Here is a 19434-nt window from a genome sequence, read left to right as displayed (position 1 = left end):
TATACTTACTAGAGGTACATTTCAGATTGAAGGTAGAGAACTAAACAAGCTCCTTTTGGAGTGGGTTTTGGATGGTGGCCTTTGATTAACAAACAATGTACGCAATGAAGATGGAGAACTTGTCATATGTTGCCATGTAGGTGAAAATTGTTTCCTTGGAGAGCATAAGCAGTTGAGTAAAGTCAAAATGATAAGGGTCTTGTTGCATGGAATAACAATCTCCTCCTTTTCAAAAGTGAAACATTGATGTTAATCTTTTGCACATGAAATATGTCCACTGTGGCCTAAGGATGAATTCAGATTCTAATATTTCTTCTTCATTAACAATTAATGGAGCCTCTTCATAAATAGGAGGTATAGGATAGTACTTTTGATAGGCCAAGAAGCATACGCTACACAATGAGAGAATTGCCTCTAAGATAGCTCCATTTATCGAATTTTGTTTCATTAAATTCGGGAAAGGTTTTATTATTAAATTTGGAAAAATTTTCATTGATTGTGGGAAATTGTATTAATCTAGAGAATGATGCCAATATTGAGAATTTTGTTGATATTTGGGAATTTCAGTAATTATGGAAAACTTCATTGGTTGTGAAACATTTCATTGGGTATAAGAACTAGAACAAAGCATTTGGTATTGTGGCAGAGTTTGAAAATCATGTATTCGGTGGTATTAATAAACACCAGTTTGTGGTGTTAACAAACACCATGCAAAGTTTACCACTCGAAACAAAGTAGTTGGTGGTGAAAGACAAGTGTAAAAATTGTTATATTAATAATAATAATGCAAATATGCATCGATAAGATTACAAAAATTATTGAGAAACATCACGTAGAGAACATATTACACAAGAAGTTTGTGAGATCAATATCACCATTTTCTATGCTCCGATACCAAGCAAGCTCTCCTATGCTTTGATACACACACTTTGTGGAAACTTAAACTTCTTAGGTTAATTTATGGCTTTTGATGTCCATGACCACTTCTTTTCCCAATACTTGTTCTAGCAGTCAACATACACATTTGCATCACTGAGGCCCTTTCTCTTTGCCGATGGTGCCCAATTCCGAATCAATAATTTCTTGAAGTTAGGAGACATAGCATCCATCTCGACACTTGATACGGCAACAACCCCAAGCCATATGGGGTATACAGGTCTGACGGCCTTACCAAGACAAAGTCACCTTGCTAAACATCCAGCATTGGTCTAAACTCCTCCCTCGGCTTACCTTTTAGAGGCCCGCAAGAGTGATCATTCCATTCCTCATAGCCTTGGAACTCATTTGTGCAAGCATCTATATCCTCCTCCTCATCAAGCGACTGTGTTCTTGGCCAAAAATCTATGTACACTCTTGTCTCTGAGATGTTTTCATGTTTCGAGCTCACCGATCATGTTTTTCCAGTAGTCTATCACTAGCCTAATGTGTGACTCATACGATGCATTCTTTCCATTTGCACATCTCTCCCAAAACTTAATGTAATCCTTTATCCCTGATATTACTTGCACATGGTCTCTCACAAATTCAACCCTTGGCAGTATATCTGGACAACCTGTTGTTGGCAACAATGGTCATCCCTCGTCGCTATCTTTCTTCCATAGCTCAATTCCCCCTTCAATGGACACCCAGTTTGGTGATTTTGGATGCACCTTGTATTGCATTATAGTCTATCACCCTGCATAAAAAATCAAAATTGCAATCGCTTTGCTTGACCAACTAGCACTTCTTGCCCATCACATAGGTTGCCATCCACATAATCCTTGAAGTTTGGAACCTATGTAAGAAGAAATGGTGTTGGTGAAGATGATGTATATTTTTTAAATGTATCGATCAGATGAGCGAAAGTGAACGTTTGTCCCACCCGCAAACTCTTGGAGAACTTGTTGAACATTGCATCGTTGTTCTCATGTGTGTGCCCTACCATCAAGAAGCCCGATTGAACTATATTGAAAATGCCCCTTGCTACAAGAAGAGAAAGGTATGCAAATAAGTATCTATTTTTTTTCTCAGATCCACAATTATCTAGCTAGAGTAGCAAGTTCTCTGGCAACTTTTGGTATGGTGCCTCAATAACACACTTCCATCTAAATGGGGTGGATTTTCATGTGTATATGATGGCAAAAAATTATTGCATGTGCCTACAGTCCTCACAATGGAAGTTGTCATGCAGGGATGTTTTTATCGAAGCTATGCTTATATATTAATATAAAATCTTGGCGAAAGTTTTCAACATTATTTTTTTAGTTTCACAATACTAGTAGAATGTAGTACTTCTTTATATATTTTCTTTTGAATTCTGAAGGAAAAAATGTAAGTCCTGGGTGAAACTTTATTTATTTTTGCAACTTAACAAAACTAACTTGAAAAAATCATCTATGCTGTCATGGCATCTGTGGTAGACTTTGGGTCACCGCTTGATACAGTCTCTAGATTTGCATTTGTGATCGTGGCGTCTACAATTTCACACAAGTCGAGTCCCCTTGTGGAAAGCTGTGCACCTTGAGAATTGTAATGGAAGTCCAAAGAATTTATTGGCCATAAAGCATTCAGAAGGCGAACACTGCTTCTGGGAATCCCATCAATATCAAGGTCTCCAAGGTCATGCATATCCATCCTCTCGAGGTTGAGCAAACAAATGGAGAGCAATCCAATTGTCAGGTTGGGATTAGATGGCCACAAACCATTCAAGGTGAAGTGTCCATAATGACCATGTCCATGCCCATGGGTAATCATTCCAATGAGTGAAACCTTAATTGCCATGTGGAGTCAGTGTCCTTGGATGTCACCTGAAGTCTTGGAATCATTTTTGAGCCACCCCTACAACTCATTAATTTTATGGCTCTACCCGTGCGCCTCAAGGTTCCACACTTAACAAATTCGCTACAGACTGTGCCGTTTTGCCCACATGCCTTCTTTCTCTATCTGCGCGTCTGCATCCAAAGCTTTGCTTTTCACAGCCTGCAATAGGCCACGTTGACCGCCCCACTAGCCCAAGATGCATGGAATCTCAAGGACATCATTTTATTGATACAGGGAGCAATTCGAGAGTGGTGTGCAATGATATGTACATGGGAATATAGGGATTGTGAGGAGGAGCAAGGAGCACATAGGTATGGGTAGGGCTTTGTTGGATAATAGCATGGAGAATATGCCTCACAAGAGTAGAACGATGCAGGATGGTTCTAGAGAGACAAAGCAGGTGATACCTAAGGTATATAAGAAGATAGACATCTTGCATGAGGTCAACGCTTCGCTTAATCAACGTGGTTATGAGAGCCTATCTACATCCACATTTGGCAGGATTTGGAAATCCGACTTCAAAACTATAGTCCTTGCTAAGATGAGTGAATTCTCTAAATGTAGCTTGTGTAGTCGGATTAAGGGTCAATTGGTAGCCACAAAAAGTCAAGATGAGCACAATTCAGTGAATTCACTAATGGAGGAGAGAAAGATGCATATGATATAGCAGCAACAAAGCTGCAGGAACCTGTACTATGCATGGCGTAGGTACTCCAAGATGGATTCAAAAAAGTATGTATGCATAATCCATAATAAGAAGTCACATTTTCCTGTTCCCACAGTCTGGCATTCTTCAACATTTTCCTGTTCCCACAGTCTGGCATTCTGTCAATATAATTATTTTGGTGTGTACAAGCATTCCCGTGATAGTCTAAAACAATTCCTTCCACCTCAGGTGTAGAGGAGGACCCCTTGTCACAGGTAGGGTACTCCGAAGATGAATTTCCAATCATCTGGCCAGCAGCGGACACATTGACCATTGAGTTTCTCTGTGTTTTTGAGTTTTCAAACACTCTCTCAATCTCATAGTGATCAAGCATGTGAAATGTTGATATTTGTATATAATTATTTAAAAAAGCTCCATCACAGTAACATAAAGTGCAGCATACATGGCCTTTCAATCGCACCTTCCACCCTCCTAAGAAGAGACGCTGCAAAACATTCAAGTCTTTTTGCCCGCCAACTCCTACGACCGGCTTACTGTAGGGCTACTGCGGGCAGAGAGAGAAGGTACACATGCATGTTGTTCTCCCAGATTTCTCTCTCTTTCTCCAACCAAGTACTCGAGGGAGGTTTTCCTTTCTCAATCTTTCCCACAAGCCTTAGAGCTTAGCCTGGGTGTGATACCAAAAGGGGGAACTCTTCCACACAAAATACCACTTGATAAAGAAGACGATCACACAATGATAACGACAAGTAGATTGGGTACAATCTCCCCTCCCTAGATGACCTCATCTAGAGTATTTATAATATTTAAGTAAAGCACAAGGAGCCAAATTTATCCCTCTCTTCCAAAATAAGGGATTTGCTTTACATAAAAATTGATTTATGTCTTCTCCAAAATATTACTCAAACTTTACAATATTAAGGAAATACAAAAACTGGCCCATGGCCATAAAATATGCGGCGTGCGACACCTAAATTAGCACCACCTCACTAACTCCAATCCTGGCCATTAGTTCCATCACATGTACTCAAGCCGCCAATTACATTAATTATTAACAATCACATTGAACGAATCACCTAATCAATCAATCCCAACATAACCGCGCTCAAAGTACAATAATCAAGCACAATACCAAGAGAACACCAATAACACTAGCGAGATTAGTATTAACACTAGCGACATCAGTATTAACATGGAATCACCCACAATACCGACCATCTAGCACATGCTAGTTAGGCTTTCCCAACTAACCACACAAAACATCCGCTAGGATCGCAGTCGCGTTTGGTGTGCTCCTATGGAATACTTTGCCATAGTCACAATTGACTAAAATAAAAAATATCCAAAGCAACAAATATTAGAGATACGATTTCCATAACAATATGTGTAGCCACATTGACAATCGACCTCCCTTAGTGATGAGAACAAGCAAGGATACCATGACTAATGTGAGTAACTAGCTAACATACATGTATGTGCAGACCACACATGTGTTCATGTGTGTGCAGTACATTGAACATGGGGCAAACCACCCTGTTGACTTGCGATAGGAGAGACAAATCTCCCTATTGAGTTGATATAACAACAAATCTCCCTATTGAGTTGATATCAAAACATTGATGAGCAAACAATGAGGCACTTCTAGAGAAATATACGTGCCCCTAGTGAAACTTGAATCAAAACCTGAGAATCATGAGCAAAACATTTTAGCCATTTGCTTTAAGGGTGCTACTACAAGCAAGAATGTTGTGCCAGAGTTTGTTGCCAACTGCTTGAAGAAGAAAGTAAGAGTAGCCACAAGCTTATCAATTGACTGAGATTTTAGTATCCAAAAGCATTACCAGCAACAGTTTTCCGGGAAATTCTTGAATAGCAACAGCTGTTCCTCAGATTGGAGATCTCAAAATCTTGCACAAATCCCTCCGTCATCGCAAGCTTGCAAAGATCTGCGTCTTCTTCGCATTTGTAATAAGGTAGAAATCGCTTCGCTCCCCATCGCAGACGCTCTGTCCCTCCTGCGATGCCGTAGCCGCTTGTTCATGTTTTGGGGGCGAATTTTGTCCATCACTTGCGCATTTGATGATCCGTTCTCAGATTTTTTGCGCGTCACCATGTAATCAACCGAGTCAGGTGGAGCATCACCGAGCGCATCGGTGGCGAACGCTTTGCTTCACTATAAACTGAGCTCCGATTATGCGGGAGACAAAGACATGGAGGCCACCGAACCCCCCTTTAAGCTTCTGTTAGAGGATCGCACCTTTCCTTCTCCCAGCCGTTCTCCTCAAACAGCGGATTGGTTGCCTGATTATCTCGGATTTAGCTGGCTAGTTTACGGGTCGCGGAGCAGTGTCGTGATTAGCACAGCACCTTTTCCAACGAGGAAAGAGGAAGCGGAATTGGGTCCTTACCTTCGACAGGTCATCGATATCGCAGAGCCAACCAGAGAGATTACATGTGTTCGCTGGGCTCCAAAAGGTCCTTCCATTGGACTCTTAGCAGCTGCTTGCGGAGACTGCATATTTGTTTACGGACCAGAAGGATCGCCCGGTAGCAACACCAGCAACGCAAATCTATCTGGTAGTAAAGTGGTCTATTTTTTCGCCTTCGTCGATGTTTGAAAGAGTAATCTATCTGCTCTCTCGTACTAGCGGCTTGATTGTCGCAGATTTGACTGTAGCGGTAATGTAGTATTTTATTGTGCGTGATCTTTGAAGCTCGTGATCTATCTGCTCTCTCGTACTAGCGGCTTCATTGTTGCAGATTTGAGTGTAGCGATAACGCAATATTTGATTGTGTCTGATCTTTACAGCTCATGATTGAACTGAGGCTTGACTGAATTTGATTGCTGATCATGAATTTGATTGCTGATGGCGCCAATAGGCGAATGAAAGGTGGTCCTATGGGTTTAGGCGAAAAACGAATATTTATTGCCTAGGCCAAGGATTGTCCCTAGACTCTAACCCTTTGAACTCCCATTGACGCAAGCATTGTCGAGCCCTCCTAGTTTCCCATCTAAGCCATGGCTTACGTAGTTATGGCTGATGTAACATTCTCTTCCGCTTAAGAATAGTTTACGTCCTCGAAAACAAAATTGGGAAACCTCCTCTGGAGATTGCTTACCCTTTCCCACGTTGAACTCTCTTCAGGTCTATCTTTCCACTTAAATTCCAGACATTCTTGGTATATGATATGTCTTGTTCTTTTGTGTTGTCTATCTAAAATTCTTCGAAAACAAAATTGGGAAACCTCCTCTGGAGATTGCTTACCCTTTCCCATGTTGAACTCTCTTCAGGTCTATCTTTCCACTTAAATTCCAGACATTCTTGGTATATGATATGTCTTGTTCTTTTGTGTTGTTTATCTAAAATTCTTTCTGGTTCATGTCGTAGAGTAGCAGGTTCAATGAGTTCAACTAGGACTTCATTTCCAATGAGATTATCATCATCTCTTATAATTTTCTTTTTAGCCTACTTACATGAAAAACTGTATATACTCTAAATTCCTCTGGTAAGGCTACTGTAAGTTCGTTCTCCAATTCTACTTGAAGCCAAGGTCCAAATGATTGGGGGTTCACTTATACAGGACCCTCCCAAGAGTGTCCATATAGCTTTCTCTAACCCCCAGCATAACTAGTCTCCTAACCTTAGCTTAGCTTTGGAGCTTGGTAAGTGGACTCTTTAGAAGTGAAGTGTGAATATGAATAGTCAAGTTCAAAAGCTATATCTGAAAAGAAATGTTGGACTTTTTCTTGGTATAACGTCGTGTTTGAAAATCTCACATAGCCATTTCAGACACTTGGCACAGAATTACACTGCTCATTTGCAATTCAGTTTTTCCTAGAGGAAGTGTCTGAGGTTTGAGAGCTTCAGTCCTTTATGTATGATAATTCTTGCTGTTTCAAATCGCAGGCTTGCCAGAGCGATGGGTCATAAAACACAGGCTGGAACATGCTTTTGAGGTCTGGAGCTTTGCATGGACTGAATCGGCGGATGGTTTGCTGTCAGTGGGCACAGAGGTTGTTATGTGGAGGCAAAATGAGTCAGTTTGGTCTCATCTGTGGATGTCTCGTGTGACTTCCCCTCAATTCTTGGCAGCAACAACATGGTCTGCTAAGGGTCTAGCTGGAACAGCAGATGGTGATCTTTGGAACCTGACAGGAAAGAGCTCTGCTCAAGCAGATCCCAGTGAATTTACCAGAGGAAAGGCTACAGTCTGGTGGTGGGAGGACAGTTTGGGCTTGCAGGAGGCGGAGCTTCTTCACCCTCAGGAAGTCTTGATGGTTCAGTGGAGACCATCCAAGGGACTTACTGTTTTGCAGGAGCCCCATCGGCCAGTCCTACTGACTGCTTGCAAGGATGGGGCAGTGCGATTATGGCTGGAAATTGACAGTGGAAGGGCTAGACTAGATAAAGCACTTGGAAAAGATGTACCAGAGAAACATCTAAAGCCAGCCTACTTTGTTAGTGCGGTCATTGAAATTGAGCAGTGCCTGCATGGGATTTTAGGAAAAGATCTGTTTGTGACCTGGGCTTTGGATCTCAGAGTTGGCAGTTCAGCTCATACGTATACAAAAGATTCTTCTGAGGTTAGTACCATATCAAAAAGGAAGAATGCTGGATCCTGTGAGTGGTTGCTAGGAATGGGTCCAAACGGTTCTGTCGCTTTGTGGTCCCTCTTTTGTCTTGATGATATCTATCCGCCTCGGTGCCCCCGTGTTTTCTTGTGGAAGCAGGCTACTGGCTTAATCACTAATCCTGCATCATGTGCAAACAATGGAACAGGTTCAATTTTGATTAAGGCTGTTGCTCAAAGGTTGGGGGATAAGTCTGCAGATCCGCCATCATCTTTGGATCTGTTTTGTAAGATAGGGAATAGCTTTTTCCAGTGGTCTCGTGTATGGCCACCAATAGGTGCAATACATGGAGGTGGTTCACAGGGGACATCCCCATCAGAAGTTGTCAAACCAAGAACGCCATCAAGCTTTGAAGCAAGTGCTAAAAAGGATGCTTGGGGAGTGGCTACTGAAAGTCTGCACACAAATGGCCATTCATGTGATATAATCAGTGTAGCGGTACACCCCGTTGCCAATATAGGGCTTGTAGCTTCTTTAGATAGTGAAGGAGAAGTCTTTCTTTGGTGCAACTCCACTTTTTCTTACATAGCTGGAACAACCTCAGCATTGTGTGTTCCCATTTGGAAGTTATGTGGTCACTTAGCTGTGTCTTCAGAAGTCATGATGTTGACTTGGCTGCCAGCAGTATTTTCTGGAGATAGAACCATACTGCTTCTTGCTCAAGCTGGAAGTATTAATTGTTTCCTTGTGGTAAAAGATGCGAGCAATGGTGGAAAGGGATGTGATGTTTCATCATCAGTTTTCAAATTTCTCTGTACGCTGGATCTGTGTAGACATACTTTCAGGCAAGGGCTTCAAAGGATATGGACATTTCCTACACAAGTCACGCTTACACAAGTCACCCATGCAGCAGATCAGCAAAGAAGTGTATTTGTTATCATTGGCCTCGGTGAAGGGGGTCATAAATTGATATCCTGGAATTTACAGATTGCTGTTAGTGAGGCAGACTGTGATGGGAATGGTCAAATGTTCTTTGATAATAATAATGCCATGCATGAAGCAGTTAGCACGCAGGTTTGGACAGTTGATCATTGCTCCGAATGTGGGGACTCCAAGGTGCTGGTAAATGATAACATTGCGATTGAGGCAAGCTGGATGGGCGTGATGACTGTTGAGGGATTTGAGCGTGTTTTGAGTATCGGTGTTGTTCCCTCATTCTTTTCACCCTATATGGAGAAAAAGACAGACTGTCTGTTGTTTGAACCTGTGGCCCTTGCTCGCCCTTATGATTTTGCTACAGGTTCGGCAGATGGTATGCTAAAGTTATGGAAAAATAAAATTGACAATGTTTCTAATGTCATGCAAGTTGCAAAAAAAAAGAATGCTTGGCATTGTGTGGGTGCACTAAATGCCTATTCAGGAACCTTGGATAACTTGGCAATTGGAAATTGTGGGTTGCGGATCGCAACGGTGGGTTCTGTGGGATCTGAAGATGGTAAGACTGTTCTTATCTGGGATGTTGAAAGCTACCTAGAATGTGGCACATTTATCCTCAGAGGCAGGATCTCTTTGCCATACCTTCCAACTTCATTAGAATGGCTAGAAGTTGGCAATGGGCAGTCACTTCTAGGTTTGTTGACAGAATTTGATGTGCGTGTATATGCTGAAATGAGCATGTCAAACAGGGGACTGAAAGCATCCTTGGATGTACAAAGTGTAAAATTAAGCCATTGGGCTCTTTTGGCGTCAGCACCTGTGATGTCTTCCGCATCATGTTTGTCATGGGGACCAAAAGGTTCTCTAGTTGTGCCATATAAAAATCAAATTCTTATTTATGGTAAAAAGATGTTTAGAAATGAGCCAGCGGGTTATTCTCCTCCAGGTGCACTTTCAATTTTATTAAATCTTCATGTGGGAAATGATGTTGGTAGTTTTGAGTTGTCACAAGGCATTGTTAAAGTAGGCTTATTCTGTTTTGGTTACACAGCCAAAGTCCTTGCAGGCTGACATGAATACCTTCCTTGCAAGTGCAGGACCTTTAACTTTGCCCAAGTCATTGTTCAAAGCAGTTGGGGATCCGGCTTGGCCTTTGTGTACTCTAATTGAGGCTGGAGATTATTTGAATTGCCTACTACCTGTTTATCATCCGGTGACTATCCTTTACCATTTTTCCATAGGTACTTCCCATTGTTCTCTGTAAAGCTTCCTCTATTTTCTGACAGTGATTTTAAATAGTGCAAGTGAGAACTGAAATTAAGCAACAAAAAGAAACTGACATGCGTTTTGGAGCTTTTGAAGCTTCTTTATGATGCTTTCTGTTCCAAAGAACTGAACTTTCCTTAGATGTAACAGACCTTCTTTGATGATCTTTCCAAGCATGCTCTAGACATATGATGAAAGTATTTTGGTTTTAAGATTAAGATGGGAAAAAATGATTTGCAGGGCTTGATATTGTAAGAAATATCACCATGCACACATGCACAAACAGTGGAAATAAATATTCACCAAGAAGTGTTCACACGCTTGAGAAAGATAGAAGACAGTAGATCTGTATAGATGCTGCCCGAAGCAGGTTCAAAATAGAAAGTTTGCCATGAGTTCAAACAAGTAACCAGACTCTTCTTCTATGAGGTGTTAGTAGCCTCCTTGCACACTCAGATGTGAAGGACAATGTGCTCCATCTTGCTTTTGCAATCTGGGTGACTGGAAGCCTGAGATGATTTTGTAATTGTGAGAAGAGTGCAACTCTCTCCCTTGTATAGGCCATGAGGAGCCTACACAGGGCTGACCTGGCAGGGGAATAGCCGACTGAGATGCACAATTACCAAAGCTGAATGAGATAAGGAGACTTAGAAAAAATGGCAGTAGTAGTAAGGTAATCCTGAAATTTAAGCAGGTACATGTTCTCAGACCTGGTGCTCAGACCTGTCCTCCTGGAGTATCTGAATCCTTATGTCAAAGAATTTGTTTTGGAACTACAACTTCATCATCATCAATGACCTCAGGCTGGGCCTTGTCCATGGCAATGGTTAAGCAAGCTCACATGGAGAGTGGTATGGATCTTCTAGTGTGGAGGCAAGCACAAAGTGAAAAGAAATGTTGCTGACTTTGTCACTAGTTTGGATAGGTTCAGAAGCCCGTTTGACATAGACAGTACAATTTCGAATCTTAGTCTTCAAACTTGCTTTGCTGAACCTAAACAAAACTGAATCAACTCCTTTAAACTCAGTCTCCCTCTGCCACTGATTTGCAGAGTTTGTTGGCCATTTGGCCATGTAAAGCATGAAAAACCTGTGGTAAAATAGTGGTCTGAGCAAATGAAAAAGTTTGTGCCTCACGCTCTCCAACATTTGGGCAATGTGCTGCTTTGCTGAGATATCAATGTCCACTTGCTGAAAGCCTAAGTATCTTGCTGAGTCACTCACGGAATCCACCCAAAACCAAGTGTAGCCCCCCAATCCTGGATCTCCTGAACCTCCTCATCCCTGTGAGGAAGCCAAGAGATTTGGTCCAGTTGATCTTGGCCCTAGAGTCTAAACAGTAGGTTGATCTTGGCCCTAGAGTCTAAACAGTAGGTGTCTAGGGCTCCCTTGACCCCTTCTAGGCTCTCTAGGCTCTCTGTCGTGCCCTCCATAAAGAGTGTTGTGTCATCTACGAACTTCAAGTCTCAGGATATTGGTGCATTTTCCTAGACCTATGAGCTGGTTATGCTCCACGCTAGACATGAGCCTCTGGTCATGTTGAACTTTAAGCCATGAGAATGCTTAGTTCAACCCCTGAACCATGCTTAGACTTTAGCCTCTGAGATTGCATCTAATGCACAGTCAGGATATTGCCATCATGATTATCTTCCGTAGTCACTCACCCTAGCTTCGAAGGGGGTTGTTGAATATCGGAGTCCTAGTGTCTTACAGTTGTGTGGGTGTGCAGAGTCATTAGGCCACTTAAGTAAGTGAACCTAGTCTAGATCAGATTAGATTCTGTGTGTGACATCACATGTGAGGTCAGGAGTTATGGGCCATGGCCTCACCTGTGATGCATTGTGTGAGGCTTGCCCAACCTATAAATTGCTCCACATCAGATCTAAACATCAGTTAGGTGTCTCAATCCTTGTGCCTTCCATCTCCATGATTGCTCTCTCCTCCACCATGATTTCTATTAGCTGTGAATGTGCTCCCAGAAGCACTTAAGGAAGGATAGTGTCAATCCATCTGCCCAGGGCACTTCTGAAGAGGGAGAGCTTCCCAAAGCTCCTCATATGTGAAAGGCGCCTCCACGTACCTGGGCATACTCGAAGAGACCACTATTGGGATATGAGTCCAGACTGCCTCCCGGGCTGCAAGGACCTGGGGGGATTGGAACAACTGTCGTCAGAGGTTTGTGGTCATCTCTAGGATCTCTTGCACGTCTGAGTGCATTTGTCCGCTCTCATCTTGCAATTGCCAAAGCTGTGTCCAATGTCCATGCTGAGTGGTGGCCAATGGTCTGAAAAAACTGTTTGGTCCGGAAAGAGTTTAGAGAACGCAGCTCTATGGATCTTTGTGTCCTAGAGGTCAAGTGTAGCAAGCAGGGCTGTGCGGAAACTAGATGAAATGTAAAGGAAGAACTCAAGCATGAGATACACCAGATATCTTCCTAACTATAGTACATTGCTTTATTTAAGATGATGGCATACATGCCCTGACTACTGTTGTACATGAGTGCCAAATTGGCATACATACTCTGGTGATATACGCTTCTAGCTGCTGCTGTGGGAGAGGGAGCTATGCTACTGAAACAGACCGACCGACCCCAGCCATATGCTGCCCAACCGCAGTGTGTGTAGATGCTGCCACCAATCGCAATCTGCATGATGGCAGGTTCGCTGTTGTGCCAGGGCCCATACTGGAGCTGCAGGGGGGCTGGAACAAGGCGGGAGGCTGGCTGACTGAATGCTGAATGAGGGGAAAGCTCCCCCTTATATAGGGGGATGTAAGGTTGGACTTGACCAGCCAAAATAGGCCGACCAGCCAGTCAGCTGGTTGGCTGGCTGGTAGGGCTCCTCTTAGCAGCCCTAGGGGCTGACCTGGTAGGGGCCAAGGCTGCCTATTAAGGGCGCCTTCCCCAGCCCCTTTCCCTTGCTTGGAGCATGCTTTTGGGGGCCCCAAAACCTTGCAAATATGCTGCCTGGGGTGATTTGCTGACAAGACAACCAGTTGTTGTCACTGTAACCTATGACCCTGGTGCATGTGACATTCCCCTCTTCTAAACTTGTTGCTGGTGGATCCCTAGTGACCAAAAATGCTCCGCGGTGGCGTGTGATTTTGGAGAATAGGAGTTGACCCATGTAGCTCGTGCTTGACTTGTCCCCGGACTAGGGCTCACAAAGGAGTCACGGCATATGACAACATATCTTGGGTCAAACTGTGTGTCACAATGCTCCCTAGTGTAAGGGTGCATGTGACATCAAGCCTTGCGCTCTCGTACCAATCTGTGAGCCACTGCGAGACCGAGTCTTGCTTTCACTGCAGCTCCTTAGTACTCCTTCGAATTGCGTCTACCACCCAAGTAGCCCAATTGCCAGTAGGAGGGCTCTCTTGCTGCTGCCAAATCTCTGTTACTCTCTACTGCACCTACTAATCCTGGAGTAAAGCATCGGGGATACACACCTCCCTTTGTGGAAGTCCACAATGGAACTGCTCTAGGTGGAGCACAATGAGGGGGTGATATGACATCGTCGTACCTGTGGCTCCCCCTCTGTGCATCGCTCAATTCCCATGCAGAACCAATCAAGACGCTGTAACATGCCTTCACGCCTCCGCTGGCCAAAGGAGGAGTGCAAGCTACCAGGAAGTTTGGAGAACTTTGTCTCTCTCCATGGGTCACAACCACTGATTATGAAGATGAACTGCTCCAATGCGCCTCTCCGCTCCAGGCATCCTTGAGGAGGCTCCGCCCTGTTTCTCCTCAAACTCTAGGTTCCTCAGACAACCCAAGTGTAGGAGGCTCTCAATAATACGCCTCCAAAAAGCTAGGTGTTGTTGTCTGCAAGTAGGGCCGTACACATTTAGGATCCCAATTTTGGAGTCACCCATCCATAGGTGACACGACCTCAAACCTCTGACCTGCAAGCAAACACAAGAACACACCAAGCATGAGGAATTTGAGCAGGTTGCTGACTACTTAACCATGACACCTACGGGATATGATCTTGAATCAAGAGATGTCCCCTTCGAGCCACAAGCTGAGCTACTGGCACGAACTCCCAACGAGATCTTGACCATCTTGGTGTCCCATACCACCAGGTGGCGCCTAGAGGCCTTGGATCTGCTGCTGGGCCTTGGGCTAAGCTAAGATGCAGGCGCGCGTCCATGACTTGATCTAGGATCAGACCGAGCACTAGGGAACTAGACTTGCTCCCATTGGCTCTTTGAAGGCTTAACCTCTGGGCTCCTTTCATAGGCTCGGCCCCAATGCGCCAAAAATAGCGAAGACCGGTTCGTACCCTTGCCACTCAACCTGAGAATCAAGCTTGCCTAGCCCTAAGCCTCCCCAGGCTACTTGAGCTAGTCTCGTGTACCTCAATACATGTCAGATACCAATCCACGCACATGACATACTTCCCCTCCTCTAAGAACTCACTCCTAAGTTCGCAAGAAAATCCGGGAATGTCCTTTGGAGGGTAGGTAATGTCTCCCATGTTGCATCCTCCTAAACATGATCCTTCCACTTGATCTTGTATTCCATGATAGTTCGATTCTTGATCCATCTTTCACGAATTTCAAGAATACTCTCATGTTTATGTGGAATAAAAGTCAAATCAGTAACTTCTATTATTTCTTGAGGAGAAACAAGTTGATCATTAGCACCCAGTATCTCTTTCGGTCGACTGACATGAAAAGCTGGATATACTTCAACATTAGGAGGCAATTCTAGTTTATATGCATCTGGTCCAATTCTTTGAATAATCTTGAACGGACCGCAGTATTTGGGGGATAATTTCGGAACCAAACCAGTACTTAAGCTCTTGGATTCCTTGGGAATACGTAAATGTACCATCGTTCCTTCAGAGTACTCTCTGGGCGAACGATGTCTATTAGCATAAAACCTATCTCGATCTTGGGCACTTCTAATAGACTCCTTGGCAAACTGCAACATTTCTTGCATGTCTTGCAAGAATGTCCTTGCACCTGTGTCCACGACCTTTTAATATGTTGGTCAAGGGTGCCGTGATGTTAGAATAATCACGCATTGACTTCCGTAGAAAGACCGTAAATCCTAGGAAAGAACGAAGTTATTTCATTGTCTGAGGGATGGGCCATTTTAAAACCTTTTGGATACAGTCTAGATCAATGTGCTGATACCTTCAAAAGAAATATTGTGCCCTAAGTAAATGATCTCCTTCATAAAGAAGTCACATTTACTGATCTTGGCATATAGCTTATGCTGTCTTAAAATAACTAAGACAATCCGGAGGTGTCCAATGTGATCCCCTAGCAATCGGCTATATACCAAGATGTCATCTAAGAACACGACAACGAATTTGCCTAAATTATCTATGAACAAATCGTTCATCATTTGCTGGAAGGTAGCGGGAGCATTGGTCAAGTCAAAAGGCAATACAAGAAACTCGTAGTGGCCATACCTAGTACGAAAGCGGTTTGATGTATGTGTTTAGCATAGGTACGGATTTGGTGGTGACCGTACACAAATCAATCTTAGTGAAGTACTTCGCTTTGGCTAATCAGTCTATCAAATCATCTGAAGGAGGAAGAGGGTATTTATTCTTAATTGTCACTTTATTCAGTTGTTTGTAATCTACACACATACCTAGTACGAAAGTGGTTTGGTGTATGTGTTTAGCATAGGGACAGATTTGGTGGTGACCCGTACACAAATCAATCTTAGTGAAGTACTTTGCTTCGGCTAATCGGTCTATCAAATCATCTGAAGGAGGAAGAGGGTATTTATTCTTAATTGTCACTTTATTCAGTCGTTTGTAATCTACACACATCCTCCACGACCCATCTTTCTTCTTTCTTATAAGGACAGGTGCATCCCAGGGTGATTTACTTGGGCGAATATAGCTCATGTTTAGATAGTCTTGAAGCTGTGAAGCTAACTCGTCCTCCTTGAGTTGTGTCATCCTATAAGGTGCAATACTAATAGGTTTAGCCCCAGGTACTAAATCTATGTGATGATCTACTGCCCGTTCTGGAGGTAAACCTTCCGGCAGTTGTGCAGGGAAAATATCAACGAAATCATTTATCAACGTTCTCGAACGTCATAATGAGAAGTGTTGAATATATTCCGAAGCTGCATCGCAGATACAATAGGTCCCTGAGAAGAGGGAATATCATCACAGTGAATACAAAATTGGGTGTCCTTGTCCAAAAAAGAGAGTGTATGGTCTTTCCATCCAATCCGAATATCGTAGGTTTAAAACCACTCTATTCCGATCAACAAGTACATGTTCCAAGTGCATAACATAGCACGTAAGAGTAGTTGTGTAGTCTTGGATCCGGATAGAAAGTTTGTCGACCTTACGATTCTAGAATTGTTGCACCTCGTAGGTGTGATTGCTAGGTGTCATGGACAGCCTCATCCTCTGCACAAGTTTGTAGTTCACAAAATTGTGAGAGCTGCCCTGGTTAAAGAGAATGTGAACTCTTTGGTCCTTCACTTCTCCATAAGCTCGGAAAAGGTCATGGGGGCCAAATAACGCATTATTAAAATTGCAAAGTGGGCAGGTAAGGACATTTACAAAAATACATGTCATCGATGCTTGGTTAGCTCCCTTAGCTTTGGTTCCTTGGCCAGCATGGAGCTTTGGTCCTGGTGCTTGCATTTGGTTCTTGCGCTTAGGACGATCATTCCGTGTGTGGCACTGCTCCTCGCAAATAAAACAGTGTCCTCCTTTCTTGTAATGAAGGGGAAAAAGGGGCCAAGTTAGAGACCCTCTTGAGGCCCTTTAGGTGCAAAATGTGGAGAGACTATATAAGTCCCTACCCATTCCCTACTACGTACTTTTTGATGTGACATCTAATCCTATCTACTCTTCCATCTCCTTCTTGCTACCTGCTCCCTACTCTCTCTCTCTCTCTCTCTCTCTCCTACCTCATTCTCTCACTCCTGCCCCTCCTCTTTTCCCCTTTTTCCCTCTCTCTTTCTCCCTTCTGCTCCTCTATCCCCTTTCTCCAAATCTCTCCCTATCCCTTTTCTACATTGGTATCAGAGCACCGACTCTGGCGCCTTTGCTTCACCTTTTACTCCAACTCCTCTAGATCCAACACTAGTCATGCGCACAACAAAACTCCATAACCTTCAGCTATTGGCAGCCATGACTTATGATTCATTGACGCCGGAGTGGCTAAGCGGTGGATTGCACCTACGCTACTATAACTGCTGCAGAGTTAGCTAAAGATGCTGGTTCAATTGCTGACTAAGGAGCAGAGCTAGCCAAGAATGCCACGCCATCGTCAACAACGACGCCCTTGTCTCGCACCTCACGTTAACAAAATTTATTCAGAGATAACATCAGACGGCTTGAAACATCTGGGCCTAAGATGACAAGAACTCTGGAATTATCTCGAATTCACAACGCCTTTAGGATGTCTTTTGCTCCGTTGGTTGTGAAGGAGCCACCTCCCTCCAAATGAAGCACGTTCACCACGTCGTCCTCTGCAAGCAATGAGTAACGCCGTGAACGGGTCCCCAATCCCACAAGCTTGCCTCGCCTCGCACGCCCACGCTAAGACGCGCCGACCGTTGTCCACCCTAGCCATCACCTCGATTCCGTCAGCCCCTCTGCCCGTCAGCCGTCAGCTAAGACATATAGCAGGCACACGCCCGTCTGTCAACACAGTGAGCTATCCTGAATTGAGTGCCGATCCCGTAGCCTCACCGTTTCGCCAATCTCATCACCTTGCCCCGCTGACCCTGTAGCCTCACCGTTCTCTCCGTTGCCCTCGTCGATTTTCTCTGTTGATTCCTCCACCCTTTCGCCGTGCTGCCGCCGCTCGTCATGCCTGCAACAAAAAGTAACCTTAGTGTATTTCCTAAGGCTCAATTAGCCAGGGTTAGGGTGGTTGGTTAGTTACTTGGGTTGGGTTGGGTTAGCTTGATTAAGTTTTGTTCGGTTGGTCGGGTTAGGTCAGTTAGGTCCGGTTAGCCAAGTTAGGTTAGTTGGTTAGTTAGGTTAACCTACCCAAGGCTCAATTAGTAGGTTAGGTTGGGTTAGACTAAGTCAGTGTCCTAATCTTTAGGTTAGGAGTCCTAAGTGTCCTAGGTGACTTAGGGACCCTCCCACCAAAGGATTGGGGGTTGTTCTGAGGCAGGAACACGGGGTAATAGCCTTTGAAAGCAGGAAGTTTGATGCCAAAGAACTCAATTACCATGTTTATGATCAAGAGATGTTGGCTATCTTGCATGCTTTCAAGAAATGGCACCACTATCTGTATGGAAGTAAAATTAAGGTGAAAATAGATCATAGGACACTCAGATTCTTCCTCACCCAGCCAAATTTGTCATATAAGCAGAAGAGGTGGTTGGCTGCAGTCCAATCCTATGATTTTGATATTGAGTACAGAAAAGGGAAGGAAAATGTGGTTGCAGATGCCTTGTCCAAGATGTGGGCTTGCAATTTGTCTACTATCTCTACCATATATCAGGAGTGGATTCATGGCATTCAAGAAGAGTATATGCAGAATTCTAAGGCAGCTCCCATATTTTCAGATTTGCAGAAGCCTTCTAGTCAGGGCCATCCGGATTTCAAATTGCATAATGGGCTATTGTGGTGCCAAGAAAGGATTTATTTAGTGCCAGACTCAAAATACCGCCAGTTGGTTTTGCAAGAAATGGCTGGACATGCGGGTATCACTAAAACATATGAAAGAATCATGCAGAGCTTTACCCGGGAAGGCATGTGGAGAGATGTGGTTAAATACGTGGCTGAATGCTTGCCTTGCCAACAGAATAAAGTGGACAGCAAATTACCTGCAGGTCCCTTGCAGCCATTACCCATTCCAAAGGGCAAATGGATGCACATAGCAATGGATTTCATCACAGGATTGCCTTCTACAGCAAAACAGGCCCATTTCATACCCACTAAGACCCGGTATTCAGCATCACAGGTTGCTGGCAATTCATTGAGCATGTCTTTAAGCATCATGGTTTCCCTCAGGAAATTATGAGTGACAGAGATGCAAGATTTATGGGTCACTTTTGGTAGGAGATATTTACAGCAGTGGGTACTTTACTCACACCTAGCACTGCTTACCATCCTGAGACTGATGGACAGTCAGAAAGGGTGAACAAATGGGTGGAGGAATATTTGAGGCATTTTTGTCATGATACTTAGAAGTCTTGGGATAAATGGTTGTCACTTGCTGAATTTTGCTACAACAGTACCAAGCAT

The 19434-nt window shown here is 43.7% G+C and overlaps 1 protein-coding gene across 1 annotated transcript in view; it reads left to right on the top strand.

Annotated features, from left to right (window-relative positions):
- Positions 1-5172: 5172 nt before the first annotated feature.
- The window catches only part of LOC147894576 (transducin family protein / WD-40 repeat family protein), a 163490-nt gene continuing 149228 nt past the window's right edge, over positions 5173-19434 (top strand). Inside the window, exons 1-4 of the mRNA XM_087385339.1 lie at positions 5173-5439; positions 5597-6043; positions 7375-9962; positions 10027-10216. Of these exons, the coding sequence (XP_087241465.1) occupies positions 5677-6043; positions 7375-9962; positions 10027-10216 (3145 nt within the window). The 5' untranslated portion in view covers positions 5173-5439; positions 5597-5676. The remainder of the gene's footprint in view (positions 5440-5596; positions 6044-7374; positions 9963-10026; positions 10217-19434) is intronic.

Source organism: Dipteris shenzhenensis, chromosome 14 (genome assembly GCF_047967505.1).
Source record: "Dipteris shenzhenensis isolate YYH24624 ecotype China chromosome 14, Dip_SZ_1.0, whole genome shotgun sequence".
Taxonomy (NCBI): Eukaryota; Viridiplantae; Streptophyta; class Polypodiopsida; order Gleicheniales; family Dipteridaceae; genus Dipteris; species Dipteris shenzhenensis.
This window is presented reverse-complemented; position numbering and strand designations above follow the sequence as displayed.